General features: G+C 36.6%; 6 protein-coding genes across 9 annotated transcripts; 2 read left to right on the top strand and 4 right to left on the bottom strand.

The window, feature by feature from the left end:
* Positions 1-494: 494 nt before the first annotated feature.
* On the top strand, positions 495-2662 carry LOC17888893 (splicing factor 3A subunit 2). Its single transcript, XM_006294707.2, has 7 exons — positions 495-752; positions 1050-1219; positions 1457-1533; positions 1637-1702; positions 1789-1863; positions 1994-2068; positions 2188-2662. The coding sequence occupies exons 1-7, from the start codon at positions 601-603 to the stop codon at positions 2404-2406; spliced, it is 834 nt and encodes a 277-aa protein (XP_006294769.1). The 5' UTR covers positions 495-600; the 3' UTR covers positions 2407-2662.
* A 164-nt stretch (positions 2663-2826) lies between these two features.
* LOC17889135 (condensin complex subunit 2) lies at positions 2827-7132 on the top strand. The gene is made up of 13 exons (XM_006293748.2): positions 2827-3241; positions 3581-3682; positions 3807-3924; positions 4284-4348; positions 4422-4482; positions 4570-4770; positions 4860-5152; positions 5243-5387; positions 5482-5738; positions 5851-5881; positions 6091-6236; positions 6356-6466; positions 6737-7132. The coding sequence occupies exons 1-13, from the start codon at positions 2975-2977 to the stop codon at positions 6941-6943; spliced, it is 2004 nt and encodes a 667-aa protein (XP_006293810.1). The 5' UTR covers positions 2827-2974; the 3' UTR covers positions 6944-7132.
* Positions 7089-8725, bottom strand: LOC17889596. Its single transcript, XM_006295003.2, has 3 exons — positions 8370-8725; positions 7774-7797; positions 7089-7607 (listed from the first exon to the last, which is right to left on the bottom strand). Exons 1-3 carry the CDS (start codon positions 8548-8550, stop codon positions 7264-7266), a joined length of 549 nt encoding a protein of 182 aa, XP_006295065.1. The 5' UTR covers positions 8551-8725; the 3' UTR covers positions 7089-7263.
* A 952-nt stretch (positions 8726-9677) lies between these two features.
* Positions 9678-13468, bottom strand: LOC17889107 (F-box protein At2g32560). Its single transcript, XM_006294391.2, has 6 exons — positions 12997-13468; positions 11277-12299; positions 11110-11189; positions 10847-11025; positions 10662-10736; positions 9678-10059 (listed from the first exon to the last, which is right to left on the bottom strand). The coding sequence occupies exons 2-6, from the start codon at positions 11868-11870 to the stop codon at positions 9875-9877; spliced, it is 1113 nt and encodes a 370-aa protein (XP_006294453.1). The 5' UTR covers positions 11871-12299; positions 12997-13468; the 3' UTR covers positions 9678-9874.
* A 282-nt stretch (positions 13469-13750) lies between these two features.
* LOC17890438 (CCR4-NOT transcription complex subunit 9) lies at positions 13751-16842 on the bottom strand. The gene is made up of 9 exons (XM_006295453.2): positions 16513-16842; positions 15248-15319; positions 14993-15100; positions 14859-14901; positions 14652-14761; positions 14471-14566; positions 14166-14362; positions 14000-14069; positions 13751-13880 (listed from the first exon to the last, which is right to left on the bottom strand). Exons 1-9 carry the CDS (start codon positions 16726-16728, stop codon positions 13782-13784), a joined length of 1011 nt encoding a protein of 336 aa, XP_006295515.1. The 5' UTR covers positions 16729-16842; the 3' UTR covers positions 13751-13781.
* Positions 16843-18137: 1295 nt separating this feature from the next.
* LOC17889888 (cellulose synthase-like protein B3) lies at positions 18138-26912 on the bottom strand. Of its 4 annotated transcripts, XM_006293668.2 has the most exons (10): positions 26834-26910; positions 22227-22448; positions 21759-22077; positions 21401-21529; positions 21172-21294; positions 20017-20220; positions 19761-19896; positions 19410-19594; positions 18954-19307; positions 18138-18819 (listed from the first exon to the last, which is right to left on the bottom strand). In XM_006293668.2, the coding sequence occupies exons 1-10, from the start codon at positions 26872-26874 to the stop codon at positions 18241-18243; spliced, it is 2292 nt and encodes a 763-aa protein (XP_006293730.1). In that variant the 5' UTR covers positions 26875-26910; the 3' UTR covers positions 18138-18240. The 4 variants fall into 4 exon arrangements, with proteins under 4 accessions (XP_006293730.1, XP_006293362.2, XP_023639943.1 ...); XM_006293300.2 differs by lacking the exons at positions 18138-18819; positions 18954-19307; positions 19410-19594; ... (4 more) ...; positions 21759-22077; positions 22227-22448 and adding exons at positions 22727-23425; positions 23637-23990; positions 24099-24283; ... (3 more) ...; positions 25681-25806; positions 26160-26478 and having other exon boundaries at positions 26612-26912; XM_023784176.1 differs by lacking the exons at positions 18138-18819; positions 18954-19307; positions 19410-19594; ... (4 more) ...; positions 21759-22077; positions 22227-22448 and adding exons at positions 23633-23712; positions 23798-23990; positions 24099-24283; ... (3 more) ...; positions 25681-25806; positions 26160-26478 and having other exon boundaries at positions 26612-26912.
* Between the last annotated feature and the right edge of the window lie 429 nt (positions 26913-27341).

Here is a 27341-nt window from a genome sequence, read left to right as displayed (position 1 = left end):
CAGATGTCAAAGATTTAGAAATTAAAGTAGTTAAAAAAATAAGAAATAAATTCAATAAATAAAATAATATTTTTATTATCCTTTAAGTACCTCACTTTAATATGAACGAATGGTGATGGTCTTATAATTTTTTTCATTAGAAACGAAGAAAAAACTAATTACGTTATAAGAATGAAAAAGATTACTCGTCGTCTTGCTCTTGAAACCATAGACCTTGAAAAGTCATGTGAATAATACAGGAAAATATACTCCCTAATTTAATAACTAAAATTGGAAATTAGCTAAAATTATTTTTTTTCTTAAAAAGTTATACAATTTGAGTATTCTTGGTAGGAAAATAAAAGTCAAAAGCATAAAAAAGAAACAAATTTGGATTTTTTGTTTGGATAAAAAATCAGTAATGGGCCAAAATATTGGGCCTTAAATCTGTCTCATCAGCCCACAATTCTGTGATGAACCGCCCACACCTTGTTCTTCATTCTATGTAGCAGCTAAGCAAATCTCCGGAATTGCCAAATTTCGAGGGGATTCTCTCTGTGTCTCAGCAATCGAGAGCGATAGAGTTGGGAGCGTGAAAGGAGATTGAAGTATACGACAGCTATGGATAGAGAATGGGGTTCGAAGCCTGGCAGTGGAGGCGCCGCCTCCGGCCAAAACGAGGCCATAGATCGCCGTGAGCGTCTCCGTCGTCTTGCTCTTGAAACCATAGACCTCGCTAAAGATCCTTATTTCATGCGAAATCATCTTGGAAGGTGTGTTTTACATGGCGTTTCTATGTATATGTTCTTGTGTTTATGTGTATACCTGCGGATAGACACTAGTAGCAGATTCATTTTTAGGATGATTAACAGGAATTAAGAATGTGCTAGTTTGACTTAGGCAATTCATCTTCATTCTTGTTCTGATAGATGTATTTGGTAGTGTATCCATTTTTGTGCATGACATAGTTCTGGTGTTTGATTTGATTGGTGTTGCTCCTTGAATTAGGGTTTTTATTTATACTAGATGTCACTGATTTGTTCTCTTTGGTTTGTGTTTATTTTGTGAAGCTATGAGTGTAAACTATGTCTAACGCTGCATAACAACGAAGGGAACTACTTGGCGCATACTCAAGGTAAGAGGCATCAGACCAATTTGGCAAAGAGAGCTGCCCGTGAGGCAAAGGAGGCTGTATCTCAGCCACAGCCACTCAAGCGCAAAGTTTCAGTTCGCAGAACAGGTAATAAGTTGTTTTTGTTGACTTAGTTCTGAAACATACAGCTTTATTCTCATTATTGATGCCAAATTTGTCTAGGCCTGGATACTGATTGGTGTAGAAGTTATTTAGCTTATTGGGGGATGATGTAATTGCAGGATTGTATATCGTTGCTATTGGGTACTGGGTACATAGGTTTTGTTTAATATCAGCTTTAAAGGTTCTGTTGTTAAATTCTATAACTTATTTATGTTATTGCAGTTAAAATTGGTAGACCAGGGTACCGGGTTACAAAACAGTACGACCCCGAGCTGCAACAAAGATCTCTTCTGTTCCAGGTAAGCATCTAATTCTTCTTGTCAAACTTCATCCAGCATCATTAGAGATTCATCTTGAGTGAATTGTTAATAGCTTTGTTCTCTACTCGTCTTCGTTTTACAGATTGAATATCCTGAGATAGAGGACAACATAAAGCCAAGACATCGGTTCATGTCATCTTATGAGCAGGTGAGTTTTACAACTCCTTGTCTATCTCATAAGCTTTTCTTTTCCTTCACTTGCCTGAATACTTCTTTTTTCTTTCTGTTGTGCAGAAAGTTGAACCGTACGACAAGAGATATCAATACCTTTTGTTTGCAGCTGAACCATATGAAATTATAGCTTTCAAGGTACGTTTGTTTTCTTTATTCGGGACATAATTACACTCTACAAGTCATCAGGGAGTATAGCACTACTAGGTCAACATATCTTAGTCGAATATTTTGCTGATATTGATGGGTGTGCTTCACTTGGTTTCAGGTTCCTAGCACAGAGGTTGATAAATCAACCCCAAAGTTTTTCTCTCACTGGGATCCAGACTCCAAAATGTTTACTGTAAGTGCTTGTCATCATAATTATCATTAACACATAGCTTAAGTTTGTTTGCCCGAGATTGGATAAGTTTATATATGAATTAATCAAAATACTGATAAGGAAACTTTGTTACCATACAGCTGCAGGTGTATTTCAAGCCTACCAAGCCAGAACCAAACAAGCCTCAGTCGGCTGTTGGAGCCAATGGTCTTCCACCACCACCACCACCACTGCCTCAAGGACAACCGCCACCACCTCCTCCATCTGGTGGACTACCACCGCCACCGCCTCCAATGGCAAATAATGGTTTTAGGCCCATGCCACCAGCTCCTGGAGGTTTCGGACATCCCAACATGTGAAAGTGAAACCAGAGAAGCAATCTAAAAAAAACACAGTACTCTGATCCATGGTCTATGCATAAGAGAGTGTGCTCTTTGACTGAAAAATATCAAATCTGTTTTGAAATAAATTTTCAAAGCTGATCTCTCCACAGATGTATCGTTAATTCTCTAGTTATACCTTTTGTGATGAGTTTGTTATCTGCTTTGACAGTTTTGTTATCCGCTAAATAGTACAATTAATGCCGGCTCATATCGGTTAGCCAGTTAATTTTAACCGTATCTATCGATTTGGAGACCGGACGTTATTTCAAATGTGTCTGACGATGATGACATGGAATGTGCCATGTCACTTACAATTGAGCGACGGGGTTAATTTTGTATTTCCGCGTTTAGCAGTGGTCACTGAAATTCAAAAGAGTAAAGAAGAGGGAAAATCAAAAATCAAAAATCAAAATCCCTAATTCCCAAATTACTTTGAATTCTCTCTGATCCACTCAGCTCCCGTTGAACCCAACGGACGCATTTTCGTCGTCTTTCAAGTGTTCGTTCTCACTCAACGAGCATTTAGAAGCCGAGAAGTTCTGAAATGGATGAGTTATTAACTCCAAACCCTAAGCAAAAGCCTGCGTCGATGGCGACTCGAATCCAGGCTCCGACGAGTCCCTTCTTCTTAGGATCTAACGATGACAGGCTGGAACGGGAACAAGCTCGCGCCGCCAGAGCTGCTGCAAGCCGTCGTAGGTCTGTCATTTTCGCTCGTGGCCCGCAGCCTGAGCAGGAGTCAGATCCGTGTTTTGACAAACAGCAAATTCTCGAGTTGTTTCAGAACTGTATCAAATTGGCCAGTGAAAACGTAAGCAAACCATTTTTTTCTCTCTCTCTCTCTCTCTCTCTCTCTCTCTCTCTCTCTCTCTCTCTCTCTCTCTCTCTCTCTCTCTCTCTCTCTTTTTCCGTAGTCATAGCAAGTAGAATATGAATATTCGTGGGTAAAGGTTACTTTTTTGGGTGAATATGCTTCTGATGAGATTTATGCTTCAGAGTATTTTAGTCAGTATAATCTTTGTTTAGACCTGCAAGTTCTTACGGATTTTGGGGAATTAAAAAAAAAAAAAATTGTTGATGCTTGGTATTCATAGGAGTGGACTGGTGAAGGTTTTTTAAAATGATGTTATGAGGGTTTTGTGTTAAACAGAAAATCAATCAAAAGAATACGTGGGAGTTGAATTTGATCGACCATCTTTGTGAGATTATCAAAGTAGAAGATGAGAGCAATGCAGAGACCAATTTTCAGAAGGTAAGCTTTTTTTTTTTTTTTTCTTTCAAAAGCTTTTAAGACTTTTAAGAATATACAATAAACTGAAAAGGAAGACTTAGAGTCAGAATCATGTTTAAGAAATTTTTGTGTTTGTCCAAGGCAGGCAAGTTGCACTCTTGAAGCTGGAGTTAAGATTTACTCAATGAGGGTAGACTCAGTTCATTCAGAGGCTTACAAGGTCTTGGGTGGAATTACTCGTGCTGGCCAAGATGACAGCAGAGGTATCGATATCTTACACAATGAACTATGTTATCTTTAACACTTACGTTAAATTTGCAAGTCAAATCTTTTAACAGACAAACTTTTTCGATTTTTGGAGATGTTTGTTTACTGATATGGATTTGGTTTTGCCAAACTAGTCTTGGGATTATACGCAGATGAATATGTTTCTTATTGTTTGACTTCTGTATGAGAATTGAAATTACTGATGATCAATTAGAAATGGAGACAGCTGAAGAACTACATTTATTGGCTATGCAATGCATTGAATTTCTAAGTTTCTCGAGCTCTAATTTCTAAAGTAGGTACTGCAAGTAAAACTATATCTTATATATTTTTTGATGTTTCTTCACGAACCTAGATAACGAGGATGCTGCTGGTGCTGTTGGAAATGAGACTAACCAAAAGAAACAGACAGAGAAAAAGGTAGCTCGAACAGAAATCCCAATTTTTGAATTTTGTTGATGAAACTACTTACTGATGAGTTTCAAACTTGCAGATGTCGCCTTTATCCACATTGGAACCATCCTTTGATGCCCTTAACGTGAAGAAGTTCGATGGTAATTGCTTAACTTAACACAACTCCCTTTGTTAGGTTGTAAAAAGTAAAGTTTCGTATGATAATGTTATGTCCTTGTTTCTTTCAGTGGCATTCGCAGTGGATCCCCTTTATCATCAAACTTCAGCACAGTTCGATGAAGGTGGAGCGAAGGGTCTACTGCTTAACAACTTAGGAGTCTATGGAGGATGCCAAGTTCTATTTGATTCACAAGAAATCCCTGGAAAGCTTGTTTCGTTTGCAAATCAGCATGATAAATCAGAAACAATTGATCTATCCTTTGCTAAAGGTCTGGTTTTATTGGCTGATATGCCCGCTGTATAATTTTACATGTTTTGTTGCATTATTCTTTCTCTAATGTGGTGGTTAAATTTGTAGAATGTGTGGAGCAAATGGTGCTAAACATGCGACAGAAGGATGAGATTGTACCTTCTCTTCAGGATATAATCAATCAATTTGATGAAGAAAACCAAAGACAACCTGATACGTTTTCTTGTGGTCAGACGACCGAGTCATTTGATATTTCACATACTAATGAAGCTAGCTATGCCGACGATGAAGAAGGCTATGATAACTTTGGAACTTCTTTTGATTATGAGGGTCAGTCTGGTAACGTTGATGAAAACTTTGGCTTTAATGAGGCAGAAGCAACATACTCAAATTTTCACGAGGTTATTACCATCATTCTTCTAACTTTCACTTGTTTTGCAATGCGTTTGCTTTGGTACTAAAAACCTGGTTCTGATGTTCCCACTTTGCAGGAAGTTGAACCAGCCTCACTGCAAGACATGGATTCAGATGACAGATTGGAGAATGTTGATGACTATCTCTTCTTGTCGTTGGGAATAACATCTAAGCAAAATTCTTGGGCCGGTCCTGATCACTGGAAATATCGGAAAACGAAAGGTATGCGCTTATATCTCCACTTTTAAGCAATAGCACATGCCCTCTTGGTTATGTAGTTTCTTTTAGGGTTTACATTATCTGGACTCTCTTGCAGGTCCAGATGATCATCCTACTTCAGAAAACAAATCTTCTCCACCGGCAAAGAAAACCAGGAAGAAAAAGCAAGCAGAGCCTGAACTAGATTTTACAAAAGCTTTGGAGGAAGAAATGCCTGATATTTTTGCCCCTCCAAAAAACCCAAAGTCTTTACTTCTCCCAGCAAGTAGAACTCTTTGTCAGACAAAGCTTCCAGAGGATTGCCATTATCAGCCCGAGAATCTAATTAAGCTATTTCTACTACCGAATGTCATGGTATGGCTTTACTAAATTCAGATCCAGTCACTATATTGCTATTGTTTTTTTAATCTTTTCTTTCTCCATTGTGTATCATTTATTCTGAAGTTAATTTTCTGAATGGTAACAGTGCCTCGGGAGGAGAAAAAGAAAATGCTCAGGTAACAATTCTAGTCATTAAGATAATCTTCACCGGTGGCGTCCTTGGTGGTTTATGAGGCATTTTACCAGCGTTTTTGTTATCTTTACAAAGATAATATTTCTTTTACAAAGAAAATGGGTTTTCAACAAATTACCTCTGAAATCTGTTCGTGGGATATAGGAAAAAATATAATTATGTTACACTTGTTTTGTTATGTGCATATTTCAGTTGAAACTTCAAGGCAGCAGTTTGATGATAATGAACATGCGGAATCCTGGGGAAATGATAACGCATATGATGATGGCCCATTTGATAATGGAAATGATCAAAGTGATGCAGAAGATACCAACTCATTAATCTCTCAGCCACGCCAGGTATGAATACTGATCTACATGGTTATGACCTTACAAATCAATATAATTTCAAAAGGCTTAGCTATCTGTGGTTAGCAATGAAACATTGTTGTGATTGTTCAACACAATTCATGCTCTAGGTCAACAAAATTGAGGTCCAATACGATAAAGCTTCAAAACAAGTTGATGTCCAAGTGCTAAAGGAAACTCTTTGGGAGTGTCTTCAGGAATCTCCTCAACAACCAATTCAGGTTCAGCTAACATAAACATAGTTCCTGCTTTCTTTATGCATTATCCTATGACCACTCTGATAAACTCTTCTATCAGCTCCTTTGACCTGACCAGCTCTCTGACACGTCATTGTAGTTCACATCGCCATATGTTTTGTCAAGATATATACAATTTCACTGCACATTTTCATATACTTTCACGTCCTAATTAGTAAACCCAACATGCTCAATTGTAGCATCCTCTTCTGTCAGATTTGCTTATGAACTTGACAGAGAACCTGATTGTGACAGGATGAGGAACACCAACAAGGACCACTTGAAAGTAGATCTTTCAAAGAGCTACTGGCTAGCTTTCCTGATGATTGCCAAGCGGCTGGTTCTACCCAAGACATCTCACCACATCTATGTTTCATCTGTCTGCTGCATTTAGCGAATGAGCACAATCTCAGTCTCGTTGGCTCTCAAGCCTTGGATGATCTAACAATACACCTTGCCTGAGTGAAGAGCGACCACGAAGAGCAGTCAAGTGTTTCAAGAGCTCCTTGAGCTCAATGCTAAACGTAAGAAGTTTTTGGTGTATTTAAATGTAATGACTTTTTTTTTCTGGTAGAAGTTCAAAATGTAATGACTTGATTGTGTGTAGTAAGTTTGTTCAAAATCCATTAATCCTTTGTTGTTTTGGTACAATGTTTCCATTCCATCTGAATGATTTATCTCCATCAGAGGACTAAAATACAATATTATAAATCAAATTCACAGTTACACTGAACCTCGAGCTCTCTTTTGTGTGATAAGAATACAAAAGCTTAGGTGTGTCCTTAAGAAACCTGAACGCTGCTTTTGGATTTAACAGTCGACTTGGCTCCATCTCTGTAACCTTTCTGACGAGCTCTAAGTTCCCACATTGAAGTCAGCTTCTTCTGCTCCACAAGTGCTTTTTCAGCCTTCTCTCTTGCTTCTTCACAAGTCTCCATACCTGAGTTGCACTTATCTGCCTCCTTTTGGTAAGATGATGTTATCTTCTTGGCCTCTAGCAGACCTGTGTCCACTCGTTTGTGTTTCTCCATTGATGCTGCTTCACGTTGCTTCAGTTCCTCTGTTAAGAGTTCGGCATAGTTCTTCTCTGTGTCTTCGTTCACCTCTGGGTCACGCTTTGCACAATCTGCACATCAAAAAGAACAAGACGTTCTTGATAAACTCGTATACTAAAATAGAGTCAAGAATTTTCTTCCGAAATTGACAGGAACAATCTAATGCTAAGTAAATTACAGCAAGCGAACAGAAATTTTAAAAACTGATGAATCCAAACCAAAGTCATAAAAACTCACCAGCGAATGAACCATTGCTGAGTCCTGCAATAAAACGAAAACAAGTGAAACGTATTAAGGCGTTTTGTTTTTGGTATATTCCAAAAAATACACAGGACAATAATATCAACCATCATACATTCATTAGAGTGAATCACACACTGTTATTAGACAGCCACAACAACTAAACCGCATACTCAACCACACCACAAATCATACCTCAAAGACTGGAACTTGGTAACTAATTTGTTGAAGCAAGAAAAAGTAACCTGCAAACTTCAAATCTCTATGATCCAAACTATTGCCTAAGAAGATCATAAACTATCACTGATTACTTATCAAACCAAATAATTGAAGAGACAACACTGCAAAATCCAAAGAGACACAATTCTTGTAGATCTACACAGCTAAACATAGCTAGCACAATAGTCTATCTGCATTGAGATTCAAACTCAATCCCTCCCTAATTAAGCTGAAGCATGCGATCTGGCAACTTAAAACCAACTACTAACAATACCAAATACAAAAAGGTACTAGCTTTGCTCATTTCCTCAGCGTAAATCTGTAAACTTGAGAGCCGATCAAGCAAGATCCAATCACGGGCAATAATGATTTACCTGTGGGGATGGTGAGAAGAGGCAGAGAAGAGCAATCACAGACGCAAGCAGAGCATGAAGTGGTTGAAACAGCCAAAGCCTCCGTGAGGTGCCAGTAGAGCGGCGGACCAAGTATGTAACCAATCATGCTCAGCGCCAGTAAAGCCAGTCCCAATTTCAACGCCGCCGTGTGCTTCGCCATAGAAGAGATCTCAAGATCTATCTGGGTATTTTACAAAAGGTTCCAAATTTGAGCTGGGATTTAGCTGTTGCAGTAAGGAGATTTGGATTTGAAGACTCTTATGGACTCTTGCACTCAAATTATGGTGTCGGTGGTGTTAAACCAACTGAACAAACAGGTTTCTATATTTTAGGTGACGGACCATTAAAAAATGTAACTTGCGAGTTAATATGATATATCTGACTGTATTAGTTTTACTCAGTGATGTTTTTGACTATTACACATAGTAATGTAACATTACTAATGTTCACACTCCGTTGAATCTAGAAGGCTTGTAGAGGAGACCTTATCTCTGTTGACTGTTGAAGATGAGTCTTAGGTAGGATACTCCTAAGTCCCAAGTCTTATAGCTTATAGGATTATGTTGCTATTTTGTTTCTATGAAAAGATGACCAGAAGTATTAGGAGAATACTCCACTCCTAGTCTTCCAAGGTGACTTGTTTGGCGATGGTACTGATGAGGCGTCAAAACAAGAAAGGACTCGAGATAGGAATGGAGATTATGGAACTTTGCCATGTATAATGTTGATATTGATTGGATTGGTGAATATCTATGGTGAACCAGTGAGAAAACAAAAGCCTCTTCAAGATACCTATGATCCCTCTGCCATGTAGAGAGAAGTGTTATCTAGAGAGGACCTAGATCTTCACTTTGATGGTCTCGCACCTATAGGAAAGCTTTTCTATAAGTCCTACTGGGTCAACCAGCTAAGAAGGTAAGCAAAACAAGAACTTCCCAACAATTATATCATCAAGGCTTTATTCTCTTTTACAAATTCATCTAAAGAACATGACGCTTTTGATATAAATAACCTATACCGAATGTTATTTGTCTCTGCTGCTACTTCATCCCTTTTGCTTCCTCAGATTCTAAATCAGCTGCTTCCCGTAGTTATTGCTGGGTCCAAAACAACAGAAGCTTTCAAACTTGCAACAAGTAAACGGGTTAAAGGTGCTGTCATACAGCAAGACTGGAGTGTATGCAAACCAGAAAATCAAATTGTATAAAGCAGCAACAAGATAAAACCCAAGATGCCTCTTTGATGATTCAAATCAATTGTATTAAATTTTCCCTATACACCACCATATATATCAAATTGAACTAACTCTTATCAAAGTGACAATAATAGTTTCCATGTATTTTGACTATTTCGCCAACAAATAATTAACGATCAATCATACAGTGGATAAAAGAGAACACACTTCTATAATGGACATCCTATTCTCCGTAAATTGGTGTTCTTTAATCTCTTTCCCCAATTGTTTAAGCAAAGCTTATTCACTACTACTCCAAGATGGAGCAAGGCCAGTGATGCTTCCACATTGCAATCTCTTCTTTACTATTTAGCTTTCGGATTCCTCCATAGAACCCGTCTTCTTCGTTACCTTCCTCTTTATGATCTCTCATGATCATCGTTCTTCTCCACCTCGATCCAACTGTATACTGGTTGAATTCCAACACTGCCATATCTGTTTTTACCATTCATCAACACTTGACCATTTAGTACAGCATATGAATACAGAAACACTTTTGACACAATATCAATAGAAAATGCCTTATGATCACTGGGGGTAAAGGTTGAACCAAGATGAAGTGGGCAGAGAGAAATACCAAGATATTATCCTTTTCTAATTAAAATCTACTTTATGTGGTTATGTAATGTGCCAGCAAAAGGAGAAGGAAGAGATTTTTTTTTTTGGAGTGATAAAGAGACAAAGAATCATTGTTCTGCCCCACCACCATTAGTACTGTAGATTCCAACGATAAGGACATAAGTAGATGTTTCAACATCAACTGAAGACATACATTTATCAAAATGTCAAGGAAAATTAAGACATATCCTATCATCATCATCATTTGTCTCTTTGGGACCAATCTTAACAAGAAAAAGGCACAGCTTGAATTGGCTCTCTTCAATGTTCACCCTTTTCAACTAAGTTTTGGGAATTTAATGGACTTTATGAGCAGAGACAATGTATAAAGTATAGAATATGATAGCCAAATTTTGAAACAACCAACCAAGACTCGATTTTTTAACCACAGAAAGATGAAGATGAAGCTGAGAACTCACCGTTAAGATGGCAATGACAATGGTTGAGATCTCCATCACAGGATTCCAAGTGGCCAACAACACCATACCACCATCCTACACAACAACATCACAGAAGCTTGTTTCAGAATCAGATTGCTGTTTTTTTTTTTTGAGCAACAATCAGATTGCTGTTTAAACCACAAGTATCATAGATTATTATTTACCATATGGGAACTCTTTGTTCCTTCTCCATTGGATCTCGATGTGATCTCCAGGTTTCAATTCTTTTAACGAATCTGACACATGGAGATGATGAGGGGATGCATCAATGGGAGCTGCTCTCAGTCTATCCCATGTCACACCCTTTTCAACCGCAGCTGCTCGTCTACCATGTGGTGGATACCTAAAATCCCCAATAAATAATTTTTTTTTGATGAGAAATAAGAAACTTTGTTTGTGTCAAATGTGGACATCGGATATTTTATACCTGGCTTGGAAAGTATCAGTGTGAGTATCATAACTGAGCTCAGCATCATAGCAAGACAACATGAACCCTACATGCCCATTCTGCTCTTACACCAAAAAAGGGGTCTCAGTACTTCTATTAAACCCATAAGGCATTAGATGGAACAACTAAGTTTAAAAATTAGTTACCTCACGGTTGTAAACTTGAGCTGGGAACCAAAAACGACCTGTTTCCAGGGAGAGGTAGCAGCTCATGCTAGAATCAAGTGGCAGAGAAGATGCATATCCTTTCCTTTGTTTGTCATCTCGGAAAACGGATGAAAGATATCGAAACAGAGAGATGATCTTGGCAACACCAAGATGTCCTGTTTGGTGATGAGGAGAATCAAGATGATCTGTGGAAGAGAGATAGCATTGCCACTCTCTGTGAGCAGCAAGGCCAAGGATTTTGCCCCATTTGGCCTTCAAGTGTTTCTCCCAGAGATGATCACTCACACATTTCTCTCTCAAGGAGCTACAGACCCTAGCCATGCTGCAGAGTCCAGAAGGTGGAAGAAGGTCGAGAATGCAGTCAAGAGCCAGGTCAGGGAGGTCAAGGACTGACATTTGGTCAAGCACCGGAGAGGCTAGATCTTGTTTGGTCTGATGTAGGGTGTTCATTAAGGGATTCTTGATGAAGTAGAAGGAGAGCAAGGTTTTGGTTTCAGATGCCCATGGAGGAAGGGATAGAGATTTGGCAAAGAAAAAGAAAGAAAGACAAGTTATGAGAAAGTAGAGAAGCATTTAGACAGTATTATTGTGTTGCCTTTTGATTTTTGTTGTTTCTGAAGAGTATAAATGGAAGAAGAGGATAGATGGATAGCCAATTGGAATTGGAGGATCACCTAACCAACTCATGGACACAATTAAATAATTCTTTATCTCTCTCTCTCTCTCTCTTTGGAACTTGAAATTGAATGAAGTTGCCAAGTTGTTGAAATCTAGAGATAGAGAGGGAGAGAGTTGGACCCACAAAAACCCAGATTACAGGAAGGAAAATGCCTTGCAAACAAAGCCTAAATTGAAGGGGGTTTACTTATTAAATAATATAAAAAAGAAGAATAATGTAGAAAAGGTCTACTTGGTGGTGGTGGAGGTGGCATTGGGATTTCCAAGGACAGTGGGAGGAGATAGAATTGGATCTGGGCAGACAGAACAAAAGGTTCACTGAACCTACAATATTAAAAGACAAAGAAAACTATATTGCTATTTTATTATGTATAAAAACATAAACAACCAATGATGAAGAGGAAAGAGGAGAAGGAGGAAGAAGAGTAGGGGATTAGTCTAGTAGTAAAGAAACAATTATGTAAATTGTAAAGAAGCAATGATCACAAAGCATTGTGGACAACACAATCAACCTCCATGAATTCACACTAGAGTGAATCATATTAACCGGATCAGGATTATAAAACGCAGCACATACATACAATACAACAAGTAAACCAGATGCTCAACCACACCGCAAGTCAGACCTCAAAGACTCAAACTTGGTAACTAAAATTGTTATCAGTAGCCTACAAAACTTAAAATCTCTAAGATCCAAACTACAGCTTCAGAGACATAAACTGATGATTGATTACTCATCAATCCAAAATAATCAGAGAAACAGCAACACTGTCAAAGATTGTTCAGAATCTGATGACACACGATTCTTGTAAATTCCCTAATTAAGGTGAAGCAAGCCATCTACCAACTCAAGCACCAGAAATTTAACCAACCACTACAGCTACTACTCTGTTCTTACTTGAAATAGTTTACAATACCAAATACTGAATGAAAAGTACTGATTTTTCTCATTTTCTCAGGGGAAATGAGTAAACTTTGCAGCCGATGGAGCAAGATCCAATCAATGGCGTTTGTGATTTACCTTCGGGGATGGTAAGAAGAGGCTGAGAAGAGGCGTAAACGTCTACAGCCTCCGTGAGGTGCCAGTCCGACTTTTAGCGCCGCCGTGTGCTTCGCCATACGAGATTCTGCGATCTGGGTTCGAAATTCGAGCTGTGATTTGCTGGACTTTAGCTGTTTGTGGTGGGGGAAACTGAAGAACCAAACAGTGACTCTGGTTTTGACTGATGCGAGACTCTGATTTGACTCTTTTGCACTCGAATTCGGACGCTCGTGGTTTAGCAGCAAACACTTTTGGTTTAATTTTAGCATTAGAATAAAACAGGTTTCTATTTAGGGAGGGCTAATGACCACAATTAGAGTTAATGTTTGGTTTAGTGAGTGGAATCACTGTTATAGTAAACTCACAAGCTTCTAAGGAGTCAAAACACATGTACATTAAAGAACATGAAGCTTTGGATCTAACCAAACTATTCAAATATTTTGATTCCTTGTGTTCCTGCAAGTGAAAATCATGATAATAATCATGAAAAATAACAGAACATCAAATTGCAAACTAGTCAAAAGGGGAATATAGAAAGAAGATAGAAATATCCTAGAAAAGTATTTCCAAAAGAGACAACAATGGCAAAGGAGGAGAGTATTAAGAGAGTCTGAAATCTCAAGAAATGAAACTAAACAGCAAACATATGATTGAGTTCTCATAGTTGTTTTTGAAACCATATTATTACTTCAGCGTTACGCGTAGCGTAGTAAACCTGTTACGTTCTCTGTGGCCTGTGGCGCGCTGTGTATCAAATTGAGTTTTCATCTCTTCAATGAAAACAGTCTCTCCGGTACATCATTGCTAATGTTATCCAGGTTCTGAACCAGCTGTCTCCAATAGTTCTCAGTGACTGGATCCTCCTGCCAAACCAAAAAAAAAAAAAAGAGACAAAACACAATTAATCTTTACTATACCCCATGCATGAACCAAAACCATATAATACACAAAAAAAACAATTACAGAAACATCTCATTCTTACAGCAATTAAACGGGCGAAGGTGCCATCAAACAGCAAGCCAGGAGTGTATCGCCTTAATCCATCACGAGCCCTAATGCACATACCAGAAAACCATTTTGAATTAAAGATTTTTTTATTTTATTTTCAAAGATTGAAAAAGATCAAAAGGTGTAGCATATATATAAACCTGGATTTCTGAGAGAGCTTGGAGTAGCAACCAACGACAAGATTTAGCAAGGCTGGAGAAGGTCTAACCATGGTACCAAGATAGTTGAGCAGCTTCTTAAGGAGATCATTGATGACGAAAAACCGATCAGCCAAGACACAGCAGTACTGAAGCCCCTCAGCACTGGACATTATCTTGTGAAGTATGAATGCAGCAACCTGAACAAGAAGAAGAAGAAGAAGAGTATTATACAAGTCTCAATTATATAATGCTTTCTTTCTAATTCTATGATTTGTTATATTCAAAACGAGTAGAAGAAGGCTCACGGTTTTTGAATCAGTAGAGCCAAACTCAACGGTTTTCACCAAGTGACCAACAGCACTTGAGTCCATAAGGTAACGAACAGCAACTCCATCTTGAGACTGTGTAGAGAGAAGTGAGATGTTCAAATAGAGATTTCAAAAGTTTCACAAGAATATGAATGTTTTAGAATGTATGTATATGTACCGCCTTCAACATATGAGCAATGACACCCAATGCAGCCAGCCTTATGCGTTCATAAGGCCTTTCAGTGACACCAACGTCAATCAAAGGAAACAAATAGTTTGGCATCTTAGCTGCAAACCAAGCAAGACAATATATATATCATGTAACGTTGATCATCTTGTAGCAAATGCATGTGAAGAGTAATTGCACTAAAGGAGAAAGACATACCTTTAATAAACCGGCCTCTTGTCTCTGGGTGATAAGCTATGCTCTGTAACAGGCAAAAAAACAATTATATAACATCATAGAGACAATTAATTTAAGGCTAATGAAGAGAAGTGTGAGTGAGACCAAAACAGAACCTGGAACAAAAGCAAAACATTGTACGCTCGAAGTGGATTCAACTGAGGAGGAGGAAATGGAAGTGATGAGATGTGTCCTACAATGTGTCTGTAGACTGCAATAACATCCTGATGAATAGATAGAATGAAATTTAAATTCAGTGTCACAAATAGAGAGAAGTTTACAACAAAAAGATGCCAAGATTTTGAGAAAAAAAATCTGTTCAACAAATCAGCATTAGTCATCATGTGAAACCAAAGTAGTCGGTACTTAACCTGCAACATAATGAACGCAGTAGCATGGGATTCCCATAACAGGCACGGCAAGAACTCAAAATTGTTCCTATGCTGCCATTGGAGAAAAGATTGAGATAATATGAGTTGTTGACATCCCAAAAATGTTTTAAATGGTCCTTGACCACCACTAAATTTATTATAAGTTTGTCACATTCCAAAACTTAAATTTTAAATGAATTGATACTCAACCTATGGAAAAACAAAGGCATGGTGATATTTTGCTTATCTAATGAAATATTAAAGCTAAGATAAGATAATCTCAAAAACAGATAAGATTAATATTTCAAAATTTTTGGTTATCCAAATTCCGGTTTTCCTTATATGCCAGTCGTACCAAGATAAAATTTCTTTACCTGTATTGGGCCACAAATATGACTAGCTATGGCGAATTTGGAAAAGAATTTGCAAAGCATTTATTTGTAGAGGAATTTAAATGGATAACAATTGGCAATACCACAAGAGTAAATCAAAATTTATAACTTCTTGACCACAAAAAAATTATTATCTACGGTGATACACTGTAATTCTTGGCCACTCACATTGTTATTTAGCAGGATACACTAAAATTCTAGGCTACACACATTCTTATCTATATAAATACTTGACGGAATAAACGAAGAATGAGCAGAAGAACAAGATATAGGCTTAAAAATTATATACCTAAGGAGAGCTTATCATGAAATACATGATAATTTAGAAAACGACGGTAAGAAAGATTGTGAGATCTCCTAAAGCCTAATAGTGGCGAAAGCCGACAAACGATAGAATGCTAAAATTAGTCAAACATATATGAACAAAAGAGGATAGCAATTAAATATTTCATATGATAAGATAAATCGCGAGATGATCCCACGATAAATTGCCGATATATTTCCGATAAATCGACAAACAGATAGGAAAAAAGAGAACGACAAATGATTGTTTTTCACAGGACCCAAAAAGATTATCCAAAAAGAAGGGCCACATTGACTCACAAACAAGACCACTCCATCTCAATCAACCAAATCTAAGGTAGATACAAACAAAATCTAACTTTTTGACTGCGAAAACAAACAAGTCTTAAGGATCGTGATGATATCATATATTCCAATCATCTCAAGATGATTCCTTATCGGAAACAAATCAGTTCATTGGACTCAAATAATCTAAATCTTGTTGAATTAAACACATAGACGACATATTAAACTAAAAAATCAAGTAAAAGAACGAGAGAATCAGAGAAAAGGAAGAGTATTTGCACATACATGAGCGAGATTATGCAACGCAAAATAAGATTCGAACGTGTTCGGTTTATGAAGATCACTGATCCACTGGAAAATCATCATTATGGTCGGCTGAGGAATGATGGTGAGCGCAGGCAGAGGAGGAGGAGCGGAGGACGAAGAAGCATAGGAGGAGGAGGGAGAAGTCAACTTGAGTTTACTATAGTCCTCATACAAGGAATCCGGTAGATTCAACATTTCTACGGCGTGGATTGACTGGAGAAAATCTCCGGTGGATTCTTTATATTGTTTTCTTATAATTTCTTCCCTATGAGTATGTATTCAGCTTCTCTAGAGAGATGACTGTATTTGTGGCAGTCGATGAGTGGAGAGGAGGAGAAGAAAACTTATATAGAACAAGCCAACACACGCATTACTTTTAAATCACAAAAGACTAAATTACCCTCTAAGGACTTGTTTTTAAAAGTTAAAATTAAATAAAAGCTAGTATTAATTGTCAATGTGAAAAAATAATAATACTTCCAAAAGGGAAAGTCTACATGGAAAGAAAAATTTATTTATTTTTGGTTAGATTTGGATTAAATATTATTATTATTTTTGTTTTGTAAGAAAATCTAAATTCTGAATTCTGACCAGAGAAAGAGCTTAATCATGTGTTAAGTTATCTTATTCAGTGACAAGTGTAAGAAATTTAATTGAGAAGTAGATTACATTGAGCTAAAATTTCTCTAATTTTTTTAGTTATCTCTAAGTTTTTAGTCATGGTCATAGTTTGGACTTTGGACACTTTTCGACCCACTAGTATTGTTTTTTCTATGTAATTATGTATTGTGGTCAATTAGGTGTTATTTATATTATGACTGAACATGGATTACTATTATTAGTAGATTCTTGTTTTTGTCGAATAATATATAGCATAATATTATAAATAAATTTTTCTGATATATTAAATCAAATCTGACAAAAGATTTTCATAAAAAGGTACTAACAGGGTGTACTAGTCAAATCCATAAATTTGTTAAGGTCAATTAGTCCCACAAAATGATATTTTTCTTAATACACTATATACAATGGAGGTGTTGAATTCATACAACGAGGGTGTTATAAAAACAAATATGTAGATTAAACCATGTTGAAAGAATTGAACATGTTGAATAAAGAACAAATGAGACCATCGATACCGCATGTTATTAAATTATTGGTTGTACAAATTTTTGATATTTTTATTTTTCTCCTAATAATTTAAAGTCAATTATTTAAAACTAAGTTAATTTATTAATTTTACATTTTATATCAGAATTCATTATTTTTACACTCTATTAACGGAAACTTGTTTCATTTAATTTGGACAGGAAAAACGTATTTTTATTGTAAGTTGTTGATGCTGTATGGTGTTGTATTTTATAAAGCAAAACTATTGTAGTGTGTAAAATGAGTGTTGAATTATTATGTAGAAGAGAAGAAACTAATGTGGAAGCGAGATGATATGATGTGGAAGGTGTTGAAAAATAAAATCATTGTTGCTAGTCCTAAAAAATTACTTTAATACATGAATATTGGTTAGATAATCAATTAATTTAAATATAATTTTAAATCGTTTAGAAACAAAAATATTTTTTATACAAATGATGAAAGTAAATTTATAATAAACTTAAAGGTATTATATATAAATAGCATTATCAATTGAGACAATAATGCCATGATAAACTTATGTGTGCATAACCAACAAACCACATGTCAGTCACTAGACTAGTTTCCCAAAGAGAAAACAACAAATAAAACTGCTAAAGAGGCAGCTTTAGAAAGAGTAGACAATGGGATTCCATATTTTCCCTTCTCAAACATTCCCTTTAGAAATGGAAGGAACAACGTAACCACCAAAACACATCCACAAGCCTCGGCCAAACCCGAACCGCCTTCTTTGTGACTAGGACTCGATCTTCGTAGACCCATCGAATGACCAACTAGAGCGGCTAGATTCACTAACACGATAAACGTGCCGGGTAAAAAACAGAGCGAGCCATCAAATTCAAATTTACCAGAATCTTGGTTTGGACAACCATCTTCTCGTTGAGACTTTGCGGATCCAGATTCTGACCTTGTCTCGGGCATAGTCTTTTTAGTGACAACGAAGTTGGTTTTCGAAATTCCAAGAAACTTGAGTGTAATGTCATAGATGCTAAATAACCAACAACAAGTGCTTTTAATCCTCCCAAATGATTGGGAGATAAACCAAGATTGTACGGAGAAACCAAGGCTCATAAATTCCCATAGAGTGTAAAGGCAATGTATTCCCACAATTGTGATGATTACACCTAAATAAACTCCCTAAAGCCATAAACAACAACAACAACCAAAAAAACATTAAACTTTTCACCCTAGATTAGTTGATAATATAAGTATATATATACTAGGCTAATCTAATGGGTTGGCTAATGAGGTAGAGAGAGAAAGAGAGTCACCTTGGGAAATAAGGCAGAGTTGTGGAGTAAGCAATAAGCAGGCAGTAGACAATAGAAGAGCTCAGGGATAGACCTTAGACCCCAAGTGAAAGCCCAAAGATAAGCCAAGCATTGTCGGAATGTTAGTTTTCGGAAAATCATTCCGACAAATGGAGTAGTCCGCTTGTTGAAAAGGATTTCGAGCATTCCTGCCGCCCATCGCCGTTGCTGGAGCATCACCTCTGGCCCTCCCGGTGGCATAGCCCCAAGAAACGCAGGAGGGTCCGGAGAAATATATGAGCTAGTCCACCCTCTCGAATGGATCCCCACACTCGTGTGCACATCCTCCGTTGTTGAACCGTATAACCAACCAACCTGCACAATATGCATATATATGTAGCAAACGCATTATTAGTCATATCGTGTGAAATACTACTATAGTATAGACTATGGTGATTAAACAGAACAGAGAATTACGGTTTTGCCCCAGCTGGTTTGGTTCTCGTGGTCACAATGCCCAACTTCTTGAGCCGCTTCTATGGAGACCGTAAGGGAGGAGTGTTGGGGATTTAGTTTCCTTTGTAAGGCATTGACCACCGATGCCACCATCTCTTTAGAATTCCCAAATTCTCTCGCTAGAAGATCTTCGGCTAAATAGTCCCCTTGATAAAATAACACAAGAGAAGACTATATTTTATTTTACTTTGTTTTGATATGAATGTAACAAGTATCATTAATGAAAATGAAAAGTTTAGAGTCATATAGAACATAGCATAGCTTAATTAAGGCCATTGTAACCTTGCATGCGCAGTAAGCAGTAGCACTTACTTGTAGCAACTGAAGAAAGCTTTCCATCGGCTCCTAAGTCGTCTAGAGAAATACCGTACATAACTCTTCTAGACTGGAAGCATCCTGAGCCAGCACATAATGATCCTTGGATTCCCGCGATTCCTCGTCCCATATACTAATTTAAATTTTAACAAATAGAAAAGAGCAAAGATTGAGATGTAACGAAAAGAAATATATCACTTACAAAGGAACATTAAAAATAAAATTAATTAATTGTAAGGAAGAGAACTCTTACTGCTTGTAGGACAATGAGTTCATCAACGTTAGAATCATAGAAATCTTGAGGGTATTGAACAAAAGCACAGTCGTTTGAATTCATTGTTGATTTTTGCAGAAATATACACATTGCTTGTCGCACCACATCTGCTTCATTGACATACATGTCGCAGTCTACGTTCAACATGTATGGTGCATTTGTCATCATCCCTGACACTCGTATCTGTTCAAATTCATTTTACAGTAGTACTCAATCATTACATTTTTAATCATCATTTTGTTAAAAAAAATAAAAATAAATAAATAAAGATCTACAATAATAGTGACGTTGTTCAATATGCTTATCATATATTATGTCTTAGGCTAACATAATATTAACTATCTAATTATTGTCAATCTAATTAAAGATATAATCTATATTTTTGTATACGCCACATAGTTAATTTATGAATTTAATAAAATAAATTATAATATATGATAAGCATATCTTAACTTTTGTAAGCATATCTTAACAACTATATATATATGATTGTAGATGCGGTGCGACAAGCAATGTGTATATCTTAAGATTAACATTTTGTATGCGCCACATACTTACAAAAAAAAAACTTTTTGTAATCTTAAGATATGTTTACTTTTGTACGCATATGCATAAGTAACACATAATGCATGGTAACACACTAGGCCTGTGGCGGATCCAGAACAAAAATTAACCTGGGGGCACATATAATATTTTTAATGATTTTGATTTTTTTTGCATCTAATTAAAAAAGTAATAATTTCTTGTTGGCTATCCAATAAGGGAGATCTCAGATCTAGATTGACCAAACCAATGCAGAGAGGACTTAACATCTACTCCCACATGCTCAAAAAGATTATATATGCTTAAAAAATCTAATCCCACCTGCTCAAAAAGATTTCATTTTATAAATTAATGTGAATTGTCGGAAGCAAGGTATATATAAAATTACAAAATTAAAGAGTAATTGCACTTCTATATCACATGGAACATATAGTACTAATATATGGTTGTGCCCAATTAATCAAGTGAGTGATAGTGAGTCGTCCTAGGGGATCGATGTAGATATGTCATTTAATTTTCTCTAAATTTCCTTTTGAGAATTCCAAAAGCAACACATACATATATAAGACATGTTTAAGAAAATTCACTAACCAGAACGTTCATGGCTCCAGCTTTGTAATTATGAAAGTAATTTGGTCTTTTCTCTCTTGATATGTATACAATATGAGGGACCTCTTTCTCGTCTCCCACACCTCCCTTGTTCTCCCATACCACCTTTACATACACACATAAAACAAAATCTTAATCAATCCTTATAATTATATCTTTTAAAGATCGTTTGTTTTTGTACGTTGATAAAATATTGTAGAAAAATAAATACCTTAACTATAGCTGAATGATCATTTGGTTTTGTGTTTGAGAAAGCTTCAAAGTCATCATCATCAGCATGGAACCAATGGGAATCTCCGGTGGCATCTTCCACCTTCCGGCATAACTTCTCGTACTCACTCTTTATTATATTATCACCCAAAAAAACTAACACATTTTCAAGAAAGTCCCCACTGATACGAAAAATTTCTCTTTTTTTTTACTGTATGAATAACAACTACGCTGTTCCTTGTTTTCTCAAGGAAGTAAATGCATTAATAATTTAGTTTGTAAAAACAGGTGCAAAATCAAATTAATACGTACACGTCGTATGATACGCCAAAAAGAGAATGATCAGACCATAATTTTACCTTCATCATTTCCCAGTCTTTACTAAATTCGGAACTTTCTGTTGCGGTCGGATGGTTCAAGAAATATCTGAAAGGAGCTCTAACTCTAACACTGTGTTTCTTGCAGAATGGAACCCAAATCTTGGCGAACTTGGTAGCTTCCTTGAGAGAAAAGTAAGTGAGAGGTGAGCATCCATCGTCAGAAACATAACAAGCTAGTTTGTTTGCCGGATAATTCACAGCTAGCAGTGAAAGCACCGTGTTCACTACGAGAATCGGCGGCTCCCTTACAGGATCCGCCGTGGTCACGAACATATCTACCGATGGAAGGTCATGAATCCTGAAATTTAAAAATGGCTAGGCTAGTTAGGACTCCACCTAAGAGTAGAAAGATAAAAAGAAAATAATGAACGATACAGTTTATACAAATTTAGTATAAATAACATTGGTACTAGTGTATATAAATGTGTAAATATATGAGAATGGCACCTTTCATCAAGTCTTTCAGGATACGGTTTATATTCAGCAGGAGTCCATTTAACGAAGGTGATAACAAGCCATACGAATGAGAAACAAGATTCACAAAAGAAGGCTACAACCCATGCGGTGTCGTTTTGTCTCATAAGAAGGATTCGATGCAAGAGAAGAGAGAAGAGAAGGCCTAAAATCGTGAGATCTACAGCTCTTAGGAAATAGTTTGTGTATGAGATCCTTTCGCAAAGAGGAGGGAGAGAAGAACTTGATTCCGCCATTGGTGGAGACAGGAGACAGTGATCTCTTGCGGTTCTTTTATATGTTTTCTAATAAGTCAGATAAATGCCTCACGTCTATGAGTGCTTGTATATATATGATGAGTACTAGTGTTCTAACCAAAAAAAAAAAAGATTACACACTATTATATAATTAAAAGGAGTGGTTAGAACTGAGAAGAGATAAAATTGAATAGATCTCTAGATTTTTGTTGGTTAAACAATTATCAAGAATACGGAGATAGAGAAATTTGTCATATTCAAATGAACTGGACCAGTTTGTCCTTTAGATACATATTTATTATCAATTGAGACAATTTCATGATAAACTTAGCGTTATGTGAATAAAAAAACACATATATCACTAGACTAGTTTCCCAAAGAGAAAACAACAAATAAAACTGCTAAAAAGGCAGCTTTAGAAAGAGTAGAGAATGGGATACCATATTTTCCCTTCTCAAACATGCCTTTCAGAAATGGAAAGAACAACGTAACCACCAAAACACATCCACAAGCCTCTGCCAAACCCGATCCACCTTCTTTGTGACTATGACCTAACCGTTGAAGACCCGCCGACCAACCGGCTAGAGCGGCTAGATTCACTAACATGATAAATGTGCCAGGCAAAAAATAGAGGGAGTCACCAAATTCAAATTTCCCGGAATCTTGGTCTGGACAATCAGCTTTTGATCCGGATCTAGATTCTGACCTTGTCTCGGGCATAGTCTTTTTAGTGACAATGAAGACGGTTTTAGAAATTCCAAAAAACTTGAGTATGATATCAGGGATACTAAATAACCAACCGCAGGTGATTTTTATCCTTCCAAATGATTGGGAGATAAACCACGATTGAACGGTGAAACCAAGGATCATAAATTCCCATAGAGTGTAAAGGCAATATATCCCCACAACGGCGATGATAACACCTAAATAAACTCCCTAAAGCCATAAACAAAAAAAAAACATTAAAATTTTCACCCTAGATTAATTATACGATATAAGTATATAACTATTCCTATAATTGAAAGTATGAAATAGATCGAGATGAATTAATTATCTACTGGTATAATGAATCATCATCGCCTTTGGCCCTTAGTCATTTACTCAATTTGAAATTTGGCTAATGAGGTAGATAGAGAAAGAGAGTCACCTTGGGAAATAAGGCAGAGTTGTGGAGTAGACAATAAGCAGGCAATAGACAATAGAAGAGCTCAGGGATTGACCTTAGACCCCAAACGAGAACGTAAAGATAAGCCAAGCATTGTCGGAATCTTAGTTTTCGGAAAAACATTCCGACAAATGGAGTAGTCCGTTTATTGAAAAGGATTTCGAGCATTCCTGCCGCCCATCGCCGTTGCTGGGCCATCGCCTCTTGTCCTCCCGGTGGCATAGCCCCAAGAAACGCAGGAGGATCCGGAGATATATATGAGCTAGTCCACCCTCTCGAATGGATTCCCACGCTCGTGTGCACATCCTCCGTTGTTGAACCATATAACCAACCAACCTGCACATGCACAAATTCATATATTGTATAGCAAACGCATTAATATGATTAGTGTATTTACTCTATTTATGGACTAATGTATTGTGATTAAATAGAGCAAAAAATTACGGTTTTGCCCCAGCTGGTTTGGTTCTCGTAGTGACAATGCCCAACTTCTCGAGCCGCTTCTAGAGAGTCTGTGAGGGAGGAGAGTTGGCGATTTGATTTTCTTTGTAAGGCATTGACCACTGATGTCACCATCTCTTTAGAATTCCCAAATTCTCTCGCTAGATTGTCTTCAGCCAAATAGTCCCCTTAATAATATAACGTACACAAGAGAAAGATGGAATCATTAACTATATGAAAACGTGATATGCCAACAAACTCTTGTGATTTTCTTTAAATATGAATGTAAGTATCGTTGATGAAAACGAAAAGTTTAGAGTTATATAATGTAGCTTAATTAATCAAGGCCACTTGTAACTTTGCGTGCTCAGTAGCACTTACTTGTAGCAACTGAAGAAAGACTTCCATCGTCATCTAAGTCGTCTAGATAAATACCATACATAACTCTTCTAGTGTGGAAGCATCCTGACCCCGCATATGATGGACCTTGGATTCCCGCGATTCCTCGTGATACATACTAATTAAATTTCAATATATTGAAAGAACCAAGATTGAGTACAGATTTGATGTAACAAGAGAAATATATGAGTTAAATGAAATACATATACCAACATTAGAAATAAATAAATTAATAGTAAGTAAGGAAGAGGACTCTTACTGCTTGTAAGACAATGAGTTCGTCAGCGTTAGAATCATAGAAATCTTGAGGGTATTGAACAAAAGCACAGTCGTTTGAATTCATTGTTGATTTTTGCAGAAATATACACATTGCTTGTCCCACCACATCTGCTTCATTGGCATACATGTCGCAGTCTACGTTCAACATGTATGGTGCATTTGTCATCATCCCTGACAATCGTACCTGTTCAAATTCGCCTTACGCTGCTCCATCATTACAATTTTAGGGTAATCTTAAAGGTATGTGAATGTGACGCATACAAAATATCAACCATAAGCTATGTTTACTTTTGTACGTATACTTGTTAGCTATCCCAAAAAAAAGGAGACCTAGTTCGACCAATCCGATGCAGACAGGACTTAACATCTACTCCCACATGCTCAAAAATATTAGCTGCTTTGATGGACCTAGGCTTAGATACCCTTTCAAAATTAATGTTGATTGTCATTTGTCAGATGCGAGGTATGCTCCAAAATGTAAAGAGTAATTGCAGTACCCAAATATAGGACATGGAACAATATTGTACTTGATATGGTTGGGCTCAATTAATCAAGTGAGTATGTCATTTAGTGCTTGAAAAAGACGTATACGAATCCTTTGAAAATTCCAAAAAGAAGACATAAGACATGGTTGAGAAAATTCACTAACCAGAACGTTCATGGCTCCAGCTTTGTAATTATGAAAGTAATTTGGCCTTTTCTCTCTTGAAATATATACAAAATGAGGGACCTCTTTCTCGTCTCCCACACCTCCCTTGTTCTCCCAAATCACCTTCACATAAAACAAGATCTCAAGCATTCATCGTTGTAAATCATCTTTTATTATGTGAATAATAACAACTATATAGTTACGTTAAATATTATTTGTTTCTTACGTCGGATTAAATATTGTAGAAATATATATAACCTTAACTATAGTTGGATGATCATTTGGTTTTGTGTTTGAGAAAGCTTTAAAGTCATCATCAGCATGGAACCAATAGCAATCTCCGGTGGCATCTTCCACCTTCCGGCATAACTTCTCGTACTCACTCTTTATATTATCACCCAAAAAAAACACATTTTCAAGAAAGTCCCCAGTAATACGAAAAGATACAAATTAGTCTTGCGCTTACGTTTTTTTTTTTCTAAATCTTGAATAATTTTGTTAGCGCAAATTCGAAAGATTAACGTTTTTTTCGTTCTAGGTTATCTCCCTAATTACAAATAATGGATGAATAACAACTATTTTATTTTTTTGAACTGTATGAATAATAACTACGTTGACCCTTGTTTTGTCTTGGCAGTAAATGCAATAATTTGGTTTGTAAACAGAGATGCAAAAATTTAACTCATACGTAAACGTTATGATACGCCAAAAACATAATCATCAAACAAATATTTTACCTTCATCATTTCCCAGTCTTTACTAAATTCAGAACCAACTGTTGCGGCCGGACAGTTCAAGAAATATCTGAAAGGAGCTCTAACTCTAACGTTGTACTTCTTGCAGAAAGGTACCCAAATCTTAGCGAACTTTGAAGCTTCCTTGAGAGAGAAGTAAGTGAGAGATGAGCCTCCATCGTCCGACAAATAGCAAGCTAGTTTGTTTGCCGGATAATTCACGGCTAGCAGTGAAAGCACCGTGTTCACAACCATAAGCGGCGGCTCCCTTACAGGATCCGCCGTGGTCACGAACATATCTACCGATGGAAGGTCATGAACCCTGGCCATTAAAAAAAAAAAAAATTATTTAATATTCACTACTCATCAATTAAGAGTTGGAAAAAAAGATAACAGAAAATAATGAATGATACTAGCTAGTACTGTATATAAGTGTGTGTATATGAGAATGGCACCTTTCATCAAGTCTATCAGGATACGATTTATAATCAGCAGGACTCCATTTTATGCAGGTGATAACAAGCCATATGAATGAGAAACAAGATTCACAAAAGAAGGCTACCACCCATGCGGTGTCGTTTTGTCTCATAAGAAGGATTCGATGCAAGAGAAGAGAGAAGAGAAGGCCTAGAATCGTGAGATCTACAGCTCTTAGGAAATAGTTTGTGTATGAGATCCTTTCGCAAAGAGGAGGGAGAGAAGAACTTGATTCCGCCATTGGTGGAGACAGTGAAAACTCTTGCGGGGTTTTTGATATGTTTTCTAATGGGTTAGATAAATGCCTCACGTCTATGAGTGCTTGTATATATATGATGTGTTCTGACAAACAAAATAAAATTACATACTAATATATATATATATATAAAGGAGTGGCCTATGAGAACTGAGAAGAGATAAAATTGAGTAGACCTCTACATTTTGTTTTTTTTTTTTTTTTATCAACAATTCGGACAAAGAAAAATTTGTCATGTTCAAATGAAATTGGATTAGTTTTTCATTTAGATACACTATTGGGAGATGGGGAATAGTAGATAGATCAAAATCGACGGTTAAAAAGATAAAGCAAAATTATGGAAATAAGAAAATATTATTCTAGAAAATATGTGATAAATATCAATATTAAGTTTAAGAAAATTAATTAATATTATCTCTTGTTATATTATTCACATTTATATTTATTTTAAT

This window comes from Capsella rubella, unplaced genomic scaffold (assembly GCF_000375325.1).
Source record: "Capsella rubella cultivar Monte Gargano unplaced genomic scaffold, Caprub1_0 scaffold_4, whole genome shotgun sequence".
NCBI lineage: Eukaryota > Viridiplantae > Streptophyta > Magnoliopsida > Brassicales > Brassicaceae > Capsella > Capsella rubella.
Note: the sequence above shows the minus strand (reverse complement) of the source record. Positions and strands in the feature narration are given on the sequence as shown.